Source organism: Bombus vancouverensis, chromosome 4 (genome assembly GCF_051014615.1).
Source record: "Bombus vancouverensis nearcticus chromosome 4, iyBomVanc1_principal, whole genome shotgun sequence".
In the NCBI taxonomy this organism is placed as follows: Eukaryota; Metazoa; Arthropoda; class Insecta; order Hymenoptera; family Apidae; genus Bombus; species Bombus vancouverensis.
The window spans coordinates 17593688-17605843 of NC_134914.1; the positions used below are offsets into that span (position 1 = coordinate 17593688).

A 12156-nucleotide genomic window follows, 5' to 3' on the forward strand; every position below is an offset into this window, starting at 1 on the left:
CGCGATCTTTTAAAAGAATCAATGGACTCACGCGACGCACTCTTGTGCACAAAATAACTGCAAGATTCAGTGGAAAAGAATAGATTTTTATATCTCGTTTCAAGTCAGATAAGTATCATTGTACAGAATGTTCTCAGAATAGATTCGACATAGTCAAGACATATCCCACGGTGTCCAACGATGTCCCACGGTGTCCAACGATGTCCCACGATGTCCCACGGTGTCCCACGGTGTCCCACGGTGTCCAACGATATCCCACGGTGTCCAACGATGTCCCACGGTGTCCAACGATGTCCCACGATGTCCCACGGTGTCCAACGATGTCCCACGGTGTCCAACGATGTCCCACGGTGTCCAACGATGTCCCACGGTGTCCAACGATGTCCCACGGTGTCCAACGATGTCCCACGGTGTCCAACGATGTCCCACGGTGTCCAACGATGTCCCACGGTGTCCAACGATGTCCCACGGTGTCCAACGATGTCCCACGGTGTCCAACGATGTCCCACGGTGTCCAACGATGTCCCACGGTGTCCAACGATGTCCCACGGTGTCCCACGGTGTCCCACGGTGTCCCACGTTGCAGTCCAGTCTAGATCATCCAAAATTCTTTTCGCGGCTTTTGGAGACCCAAACTGGACCGACGGTGTCCCACAGTGTCCCACGGTGTCCCACGGTGTCCCACGGTGTCCCACGGTGTCCCACGGTGTCCCACGGTGTCCCACGGTGTCCAACGATATCCCACGGTGTCCAACGATATCCCACGGTGTCCAACGATGTCCCACGGTGTCCAACGATGTCCCGCGGTGTCCAACGATGTCCCACGGTGTCCAACGATGTCCCACGGTGTCCAACGATGTCCCACGATGTCCCACGGTGTCCCACGGTGTCCAACGATGTCCCACGTTGTCCAACGATGTCCCACGGTGTCCCACGTTGCAGTCCAGTCTAGATCATCCAAAATTCTTTTCGCGGCTTTTGGAGACCCAAACTGGACCGACGGTATCCCACGGTGTCCCACGTTGCAGTCCAGTCTAGATCATCCAAAATTCTTTTCGCGGCTTTTGGAGACCCAAACTGGACTGGTGCGTAGTTCTTAGCTTGGCATCGTTTTCCAAAGATTAATCAACTGATTAATTTTTGGAAAAGGATGCCAATTACCAGGTCTCACCACGAGGAGGTGACTACGCACGAGACCCGCCCATGAATTATTGAACATCGTGCATCGGCCCCGACATTCAAGCTGTTAACGAGAATGTCGAGTTCTTATTCTACTTCATGGGCCCACGTAAAGAGACAGTTATTTCGTAGCCTCACCGCGAAACACCTATCTCCTACGCAGCAGTTACACGAATTCTTGCAAAGGTAAAGCAAAGCTTACACAACGCAATATCTATCTCCCACACAACGCAACATTCATCTCTAACACAACTGTAGAGGATCTATCTTACCGGATATCACAAAATAACAGACTAACTGTTTGTGAGCAATTTATTAAAGATATATATATTGTCTATAAAAATTAATTCGACACAAAACACAAGTCCAGGTATGATAAATCTCACGAAATAAATACGCGCTATCTCGAGAAACTCCGTATATACGTCCTATGCGTCAGAATGCTTCTGCTGCGATCGCTGAACTCCCTTGCTCGTCATTTCGTTTGATTATTTAAACTGGTCGGGGGACAGTCGGGAAGTTTGAACTCGACTGTAGCGGCGACATTGTTTTGCTCGGAGTTTATTACTCCTTGCAATATCTGTGACCTAACGGTCGTGATACTCAGAAACAAAACAACAACAGCATTTGAATTGTCCTGCTCGCGTGCCGCTACACAACGATTACATCGATCGGTACAAACATCGTACAATAATTCGCTCGATGCCAGTGATCCAGCATTTAAAACACTCAAACTAAAAAGCGGGGCCCGCTGAAGGACCGCTGAATAGAATTACGAAGGCAAGACTCCAACTGAACAGTTGGGTCCATCCCTGCGGGGCCACTGCAACAGGATTACGGAGAACGTGAAATTGCAGGCCCTGTCCGAGTACCAAAGTACCTCAACAAATTCGTAAACATCACCGGCACGACGGCAACTCCCGCGATCCGATGCAAACGTCGAGAAGTCGTCGGGCAGTCGTCAAGACAGAGGTGTCCTTGGGGCGACTTACAAATTCAAAGAGTTGTCTAGTGCACGTTGTTGACCCGTATGCACCCGAAATACGCGCGAACGAGTTTGAAAAAAACTGAGGGATCGCAAATCAATAAATCGCGAGAGCAATTTTTCCTGTGTGGTAAACGAGGGGATCAAGAGAGAAGAGATTTTTATTTTTCGTTCCAAGATGGACAAGTATCGTTGTACAGAATGGGCTCACAATGCACTGAACATAAGTATCTATCTTACGATTAATTAAGGTGTTCCACGATGTTCTCGTGGGGGGGTATTAGTCCAATCTAGATCACCAAAACAGTTTTGGATGATCTAAACTATATTAAGTAGCTTTTAGTTTGATATCGTTTTTCAAATAGTAATACTCTGTAATATTAATATATATCGTTTTCCAATAACAATCTAATCCTAATATTAAAATTAACGTTACATTAACTTTCTAATATTCGAAATAGTACTTCGTGTATCATTATTTGGAAAACGGTACCAACTACCGAGTCCCATATACGTAAGAAGTTTTTAAGCATCGAAAGCAGAAGATGCAAAATTATTTTATAGCGTGTATTGAAATTTATTAGTTAGAACAGGTAGAGTATGTGGATCCATGTAATCACGTTTGAATACTGAACTCATCGTCGAAGAAACCAAACCATGCGACTTGGCAATTGTAGTACGCATGAAAGGATAATGAGATCTCGTTGCCTTCGATTAAATTGCACTTGCTTCCTTGATTCCATGAATACGACGTTGATTCCTTGGCCTTAAGCGGACATGAAGAACTACATTCCATCCATAGACGCTTGATAAATACACTTTGCATTTCCACTGATTTTATACGAAATAGTTGAATGAAAAATTAAACACTGTATTTAAAATTAAACGACAAAACTGAATAGAAATGAAATACCATTTCAGAAACTTCAAGGATGTCGTTAATATTAAATAAAACGAAATAAATCATTAATTTAATCGCTACGAATTGATTGTATCGATTTAAATGAATAGTAAACTTGTTTCAGATTAATGGTATAACTGTTATAAATTAAGAGGATAATTATTTTAAATTAATTGCAGGACATTGTCATATATTATTGGTATAATTGTTATAAATTAATAGTTTAACTGTGAGGAATTAATAAATCAAATGTTGTAAAATGTTGCTGTTGTAATGGCTTCAATGTTATAAAATAATAGTCCAGATATTGTGAATTAATAGTTCAAATGTTATAAATCAATGGCTTAAATGTTGTAAATTAATAGCGCAAATGTGATAAATTAATGACTTAAATGTTATAAATTAATGGTTTAAATGTTATAAAATAATAGTTTAAATGTTGTGAATTAATAGTTCAAATGTTATAGATCAATGGCTTAAATGTTATAAATTAATAGCGTAAATGCTATAAATTAATGGCTTAAATGTTATAAATTAATAGCGCAAATGTTATAAATTAATAGCGTAAATGTTTAAACTGATAGTTCAAATGTTATAAATTATTAGCTTAAATGCTGTAAATTAATGCCTTAAATGTTACAAATTAATAGCGCAAATATTATAAATTAATAGCGCAAATGTTTAAATTAATAGTTAAAATGTTACAAATTATTGGCTTAAATGTTGTAAATTAATAGCTTAAACGTTATAAATTAATGGCTTAAATGCTATAAAGTAGTAGCTTAATGTTCTAAATTAATTGTTTAAATGTTATAAAGTAATAGTTTAAATATTATAAATGGACAGTTTAAACGTTAGAAATTAATGGCTTAGAAGTTATAAATTAATAGCGCAAATGTTATAAATTAATAACTCACCTGGTGAAAGTCTTCTTCTTCGATCTTCACAATGTGGGATATGTAACACAAATGAGCTCGCGCGCGAGTCTTTTGTTAATTATATACCTGATGGTATGCACTTGACAATGTCCCGAAATGTCAATCAAACAATAATAATTTACGAACGTCATAACAGTTGATTTTTCCGTTTAAATTCTATCAAATTTAATAATTTTTCAAGTTTTATCATAAATGAACACCTCCAATAATCTATTGCAACAATCATTTTTATAATTTTGATATTTTTTACCAGCTAAAATTAAAATTACACTTCTGTGATACTAGTTCTTGATTTAGAACTCTGCTAATTTGTATCGAATGCCAGTTTATGATGAAAATAACTGTACCATTATAATCAAACGTTTACATAAGTATACGTATATATTAATAGCAATATATAATATATATATAAGTATAAGTATATATTATAGTAAACGTATACATAAGTAGATGGTACGATTGATGAATCTAGTAATTGCTACGACCCAGATATCTTCGAAACTATAGCAATTATGTAAGAATTTGTCTAACTAGGATAACGCGCACATGGCTACCGAATCATCTTCTACATTAACTGTGACATAACTTGAAGCAGTAACTTCTGAAAACAACGTCCAACATAATCATAACTGTATTGAAATGGAAAGATAATATGCGCGCCTCGTGAAAGTAACGATTAAAGAATAATAAAATAGTATCGCGTCTTTTCTACGAGTCCTACAATTTTATACTATTTTTATATTATATTGTGAATTCAATATTTAATATATAATATCAAACCATTGAAGGAGCGTGTATTTATTAATAAATGATTGGCGCAGAGGAAGGAAGGTATAATACATTTTTCGGTCGGAAGAAGGAAAGTCGGATGCATAAGTAAATTTCTGGAAATATTAGGACAAAATAGACCGATAACGAAATTAAAAAATTATTTAACAAAACAGCTATTAGCATTTAAGAAGGGAGTGAAATGTCACAGAAAAGATATGTCATATCTTTTTATATTATTCGTTAAAAACGTTTAAAAACACGCGGAAAGGAAACATTTCCATTTGTCAAGTCATCTAACGATAAGTCTAGCACACAGTATTTTATACAACAATATCAGTTACGAAATAGCAATAAATCAGTTACGAAATGAAAAACATAGGATTTATTCATCGTAATGTAATATGTTACGGGGAAAATACATAGAGATACATTAAGCGATTTCCGATACGGTTTAAAATATATTCGGAAGCGAACGCGTCTGAATAAAAATTGCAATAAAATAGAGTGTTGCCTATGGAAGGTAAATTTGTTGGACGTGCGACGAATAAAACTTCAAAGTCGTTTTTACAACAATAACAGACATAGCTGTTGGCCGCTTTCGAATATGTCTGAATCAGACGAACAGTCCGGAAATCATTGTCGAACATTAAGCTTTATCGTCTGTACTGTGTGCACGGTCGAATTTATCTGCCAATTTGTCTTATGCCAATAAGCTCACGGTAGAAAAAATAGATAAAAGCCAGAGAACTGGAAAAATAAGAGTCGACGGTTTAAGGGAGGCAACGGGCTGAATAAATCTCGAAAACAACGAAAAGCTTCGTTTTTGTAGAAGATCTGTGAAATCGTAATAGACTGTGAAAATTAAATTTTTACAAGACGCTTCGCACGATATTAAAAATTACTTCTATTCTGAATTAAACTTCTCTATTACCTACAGAGTCGAAAAGATTGAAACGAGCTATATCATTATCTTTATTATTTTTCTAAAAAAGAAACTTACGATGTTGTTTGTGTAAATGCATGTGAACGTCAAATTTAACAATTCTCTTTCCAAAACAGCTTACAGTATACATATTCCTTTTTATAAAGTATTTTAACTAATTGGACAGTAATACTTCGTTCGTTTAATCGAATAAAACTTGTTGTTTGTTCCAGCAACGGAGGACAAATTCGATCTTACGTATAGAAAGAAGACTATAGATAATAAGGATGGGGTGGAGATAACGTGTATGGCAGAAGGATTATATCCACACCCCACCCTGGATATATCCATCGAGTAAGTACTCCAGCAAGCTTTTCAACCCCTCAACCATGCACTACGGTAAACTACCTAATTTTCTGATACTTTTAGATCTTGATAAAGACGAACTTCCGCTTCGTTGTTAGCGAATTAAACGTCTGTGCACGAAACAACACGATACGTGTTATCATTTTCGTAAAAAAAAAAAAAGAATGAAACCGTAATTTACAATTACTCTGGTCGAAACACATTGAAATGTAAAGCGAAAAAGTAAAAATTACTCTTGAATTTTACACGCGCGCAAAATTCTCATTCTATGGTAAAAGAAATTAATGATTTAACGTGTTACAGAGTACGCTAATGACGAATAAAAGTTCGTGTAAAATAACGAAGGCAACCAGTACGCGTAATAATTGTAAAAGCGTAAGAGCTTTCTGTTAAACGTTGAGAGAAATAATATTTTATGTAGTCGATGTAATAATTTAATAATAGAAGCTCTTTTGCATGGATCAAGCGTAACAAAAGTATGTAGGAAAAATATAAATGATAAAAGCATTGAAACGGAAACAAACGGAAAAATTGTCTTATTTTAACGCTGCGAACCACTCAACGATAACAATGAAAATTATGAGATTCGTCTTGTAGCACTGTGTTGTCTGTAATAATAAACCTGCAACACAGACGAACCGTACAAAGAGACAACGGTTAATTATATTAAATAAGCATTATTATTACCATTGTTTTAAACATAACGTGTAAAATAAAATATCGAACAACAGAATTATAAATTACTCGCATGTTACAGAAAAATCCAATGTTATCTCTATCTAACCTAATTACTGTTTTTTCGTTAAAAAATTTGTCATAACTTTGAAACCTTACACGCGAAACTTGGAATATTCGTCATTTCGAATAATTACGATTTGATTATTCGAAGCGTCGATCGAAACTCTAAATTCTGTTTACGTGCAATTCGAGATTTGTTTCTAACGAAATTAATTCTTCGTTCATTCGACGACTAAAATTTCTCAGATCTTCGGAATTAAGTTCACCGTATGTACACCTTGTTCTATGCTAAAAAAAAGAAATATAGAAGCTTAATTTTAGAGAAATTCTTGTTGCAAATTAAAAGTGTCCGAATATTATTCCAAAGACCAGCGATCTGAATTTACAAGAACAACAAGAACAGTAACAACAGAGAAGCAAGAGACGGGCGTGCGTCTCCGAAATAACATTAACATGCTAATGGCCGCTCATTCGGCCGACATATTGCATGATATTTCAGCTTGAGACGTGGCCGTGATAATTTTGCAAACGTCGCTTCTATTGCAGGGGTGTCCCGGAAAAGCAAACAGCAAAGCCCACTGTTACGCTGCGTCACGATGGACTGTACGATATCTTATCACGAACGACCTTACTGGACGAAGATTTACCGGAAGCAGCGATTGTCAAATGCTTGCTCGGTATACCAAAGGCGAACTACAACGTTTCCCACAAAACCGTCTACTATCCCGGTTAGTATAAACGTATTTTAATCTATCCTATCTATCTTCGTCTCTCTATCTCTACGGTCTCTGCTATCTTTCTCTGTCGCACGCTACCGGAAGCGTTTTACCTTCGATCTTTTCATATTGCGGCGAGAAAGGGGAAGCAGGGGAAAAAAATGGAATAGCTCGTTAATGAGGTTTGGGGGAGGGGGGGAAAAGAGGAAATGCAGGCCGCATTTACCGCGAATTAAAGACGTTTTATTCTCGCGTCCCTTGGAAAATCGATTTACGTCAACCCTTTAATAGGAACGCGACTCAGTTTGCCCGGCAGTTTCGCGACATAAATATTTGCCCAGCCAAGTTTGCGCTTTTATAACCGCGATAAATTCGCTGAGTGGTTTTAATTGGTTTACCTTAATCTTCTTTTTCAACTTTTTTTCAACTTTTCAACGTCAACACTCGCAAGTATATATGAGATTCGCGATAGTTTGCTCGATAACGATAAATGTATTTCTCGATCGTGGAACAAGATGTTACGTGGTATTTATGGTGATTCAGACGTTTTAACGTTGAAGGGTTAATTATTGGCGATCCGTAAAAGCGTTAGAAAACTCTCCATACGGTACGATTATAATTATTTCAGTATGAAAACTGTCTTTTCTCTCTTACAAAAGATTCTAACGTTTTTAAACGATTTAAGATATTCCGTTCGGACAACGACGATCAACGGTATACATAAAGAGATCGCGAAAGTACTTTTCTAACAATTATAGCTTCGATTCAACGATACCGAAAACGGAATTACGAAGCCAAGTACCGTCATCGTCGAACGCTAAACATGTAATAACTTTTCGCAAAGTGAGTATCGCAAAGCCTGTCGACTAAATCTGTGCTACTAAAAAATTTCACCCACGTATTTATCAAAATATAATGTAACGATCGTCGATGTATATAACGCGTCATCGATGTATTTCGACGTTATTCAATAATATTCGAAGAATTCTCCTGGCTCGCGTGCAATTGTGTCTCCTGTGTGTACATGTTTTCTGTACCGTGCAACAAACAACAAGCGTCAATATAACAAACTAAACATGATCGATTGTCAACGAAATCAACCCTGTATAGATATGAATGTGCAACGTACGTGTGTACCCATCTGTGTAAATGTATGCGTACGAGTGTACATGTTTATGCGCGTGTACGGAACGAGCGTACGATACGCATCGTTCGCGTCACGTACTACGAAACGTTAACGTCAACGTTGAATTTCGAAGCGATATCTTCCTTTGGGTCAGTAAATAAACCACCCCCTACCATTGCGATTCTGGAAATTCACGTGCTTTTTTTATTTTTCACTTTTTTCCCCCTGTCATGGCTCTATCTTTTCGAGTACGATACACGAACACGTGTGGAAATGTCGCAGCCTTCCGCGTCTCTGCTTCCGCGAGAAAATATTGCAAACGCCACCGGACGGACTTCCGGCCGAGCACGTTCTCTTTTGACCGAATTAGTTTCTCGCGTAGTAGGATAATAAAGTGACACGAGAAATAACGAGAACTACAGAGATGAAGTAATCGCGAGTATCCCGTAAAAAGTCGAGTTTCGTAAAAGTTCGAGCGGAACGCGAAATAACGTTTTACGATCGCTTAACTAAAGCGAGAAATACGTGGGACTCGTAGCGAAGGAAGGTTCAAAGTATTTGATGTGTCGTACGGTGTCTGCTTGAAGCGAGAAAACGGCCGACTATTTTTGTTCGTTTTATGGTTTTAAACGACTTTCGTTAGTTTCACGAATATAGATGTTTCTCGTAGGATAAATCGACGAAATTTTGTAAACGATTAATTAAAGATCGTCATTTTTGGAATGTGCAACGGAGAGCAAAAATACGTGTTAAACATCGGAAGCAAATAAAAGGAGCTTTGGCAAGTTGATCGTCGAATTTTAAAATCGCTTATCATATTCTTCGACTACGGTAGTCTGTATTTATTCTCTTGTAATCTCGTAATCGTGAAAATCATCAGGATAATCTCTTTTTCTATGAATATACACGAGAAAAGAAGCGGCAAATGTAATTTGTAGGAATCTACGTGATAAAGGTAAGAGCCTTTGAAATCTACCTCGGTGCTCTTCAACGAGAAACCCGGCAGAACCTAAAACCTTGTGGCCTTAATCACCATTCTGGACGCAACCGCGAGCGTCGCTGGCCAAAATCATCTTAATCAAGCGTACAGCGTTTCGGCTTATTATACGTGTCCTCCCATTATCCTGGCAACGTCTGATCTCGGCAAGATGACATTCCAGCGATGGCAGTCGAGTTCAAAGGGCAAAGTCCTAAGAGGACCAGCCCGCGCCGATGGGTCAAGTAGTGGGCGTCGACAGTCTTGGCGTGTGCATCACGTTTACTCACAGACGGCCGGTGTATTTTGCGGTGAAACTTGTAGCCACGTCCTTCCTCTTGCCTCGTTATCATCTCGACCGAAGAAGGGTTTTCAGTTCGTCCGGTTGCAGCCGTGGCCACGCGGCGTAGACGAAGAACGAAAGGACTAAATTACACACAGGCTAAATTGCTTGTACTCGCAAGCAGCACGCCCCGTCTATTATCGTCCAATTTTCTCTCGCTTCGCTGGACTAAATCTTCCTGTCCTCCTTCCTCCTACCAAACGTCTCACGAGCTTTTCCTCGAAGGATCCAGGGAAAAAATTCACGGAGGTTGAATCATCCTTCGTGACATACGACTCCACGTTATAGAACGGCGCGCGACTCGCTTTCACACGAGAGTGGATTCTTCGTTAGCCCTTCGTTCGTCCCACGTGTTTGCCAATTTGCGCCCCTGTCTATTCGACAGCCTCGCACGTGACGAGCATCGCGATCCGCGTCGCTAACTCTCGCCCGGCCGACTTATTATTGATACGTACTACTGGTCACGCCGTCTACGGCAGAACAGGTGCGCGCAAACTTCCACCGACTAATAACCGATTCCAGCCGTTTGATCCGGAGGAAGGTAGAAGACCGGGCAAATATCGTTTAGCAAATTTTTTATCGTTGACGGATTTCGGTGTTGTGGAATGGTTGATTTGAATTGCGAAACTCGCTTGATACTTTGATATAAACGAACGAATGATGAATTATTTGCCGTCAGAGTGTAGTGTGTTCTAAATTCTGTGGAGAGAACGTCTAAGAGTATTCGTAATTTATGTGGTCAGCCAAATATCGACCAGCTGTGAATAACAAATTTCTGTCCTCCAATATGGAAATAGCGCAGAAAATATAATTCTCTCGTGCTGTCTAAACTTCTTTTCGTCGTCACCTCTGTAAACGCTTTATATCCTTTTTACAACCACTTCCATCTCCGAGTTATCAATCGATACATTTTCTAACTTTAGCAGACGAAAAATATACCATTGGTAGATAGAGTTAAATCGAATGAAACGAATCCGATCGTTAATTCGTCTTTACTACTAACCGTATATACAAAGTGCAATCGATATGTGAGACGAGCGTAACATTTTCCAATCGAATTTGTAAATTACGCGTATGTAACGTTTACTATAACCGACTGGTAAAGTATAGAGAAAGAAGAACGCTTTTATAACTATTAATTTATATATATATATATAAAGTTCAATACTAGGATAATTCAGGGATCGATTCTGAAAATCTGAAAATAGAGTTTATTGCAACAATACTTAAATAAAATACAGTGGTAAATAACAATTAATGATGATTAATAACAATAAATAATAATAAATAACAAAGCTTTGTACAAGGCCTACCTGAAAATCGAGGATCGATTTTCCACGTCCTAAACTACCACTCTTCCTCTGTCAATCTTCGATACTTTAAATAATAGTTTCTTTCTTATGATCGCTCGAAATCCTTCTTCTTCTCTAACCGTCTGTCTGTGTAATGACTGTTTAACAAATCGGTTGTCCGTAACAACAAATAAGGCCACAATTTCCGTTAAACAGAGAAAGTCCCTTTGTTTATCCGCGTTTGAACTCTTAGAGAATTTACATATATATACCTTAGAATTATTTTTCAAAATTAAATGGATCAAAGTGTCTTATATCTTTGTCTTAACAAATTATTAATACAGATTTCGCGCTACGTAAATATATTATAAAATGTTAATAGAGTAACGTCATTCTCGTTCCATGAAGACGATGTAATTACGAAATTCATTTTTCCAAATGTAATAGACGCGAGAAACTTTGACTTTTCGCATTTCTCATTGGATAACTCGTGCTGAAAACTTAGTTCCTTTACGTGATTATCTCGCTCACTTGTCACGGAACTAGCATAATAAAATTAAAGGACTCCTGAAGTTTCCCAAGCATTATGTGGTATAATGCAGCGCTCGTTTAACGTTGCGCCAAACCGCAAAACATTAATTATCTGGCCGAAGGAATATTCCGCGGAAATATATTTATCTTCCGTTTCCATCTGATGCAATTATCTCCGTATACTTTCAAGGAAGAAAATAGAGTAGTTGGAAAAGAAATTGTTACGTTTTGACCACGAAATGTCCGTTAATATTTAAAACATGCTTGCGACACGTCTAAACCTCAGAACAAACTGACCCATTTCCAATCAGAATTTTATTTGTTTTATTCGCTGCTACGCCATACTGCGTTTATACTGCGTTTACAAAACGT

The 12156-nt window shown here is 38.2% G+C and overlaps 1 protein-coding gene across 2 annotated transcripts in view; it reads left to right on the top strand.

Moving 5' to 3' along the window:
• The window catches only part of LOC117166586 (uncharacterized), a 540713-nt gene that overhangs the window by 514527 nt on the left and 14030 nt on the right, over window positions 1–12156 (top strand). For both annotated transcript variants that reach the window (XM_033350673.2, XM_033350674.2), the window contains exons 3-4: window positions 5930–6050; window positions 7347–7528. In XM_033350673.2, the coding sequence (XP_033206564.1) occupies window positions 5930–6050; window positions 7347–7528 (303 nt within the window). The remainder of the gene's footprint in view (window positions 1–5929; window positions 6051–7346; window positions 7529–12156) is intronic.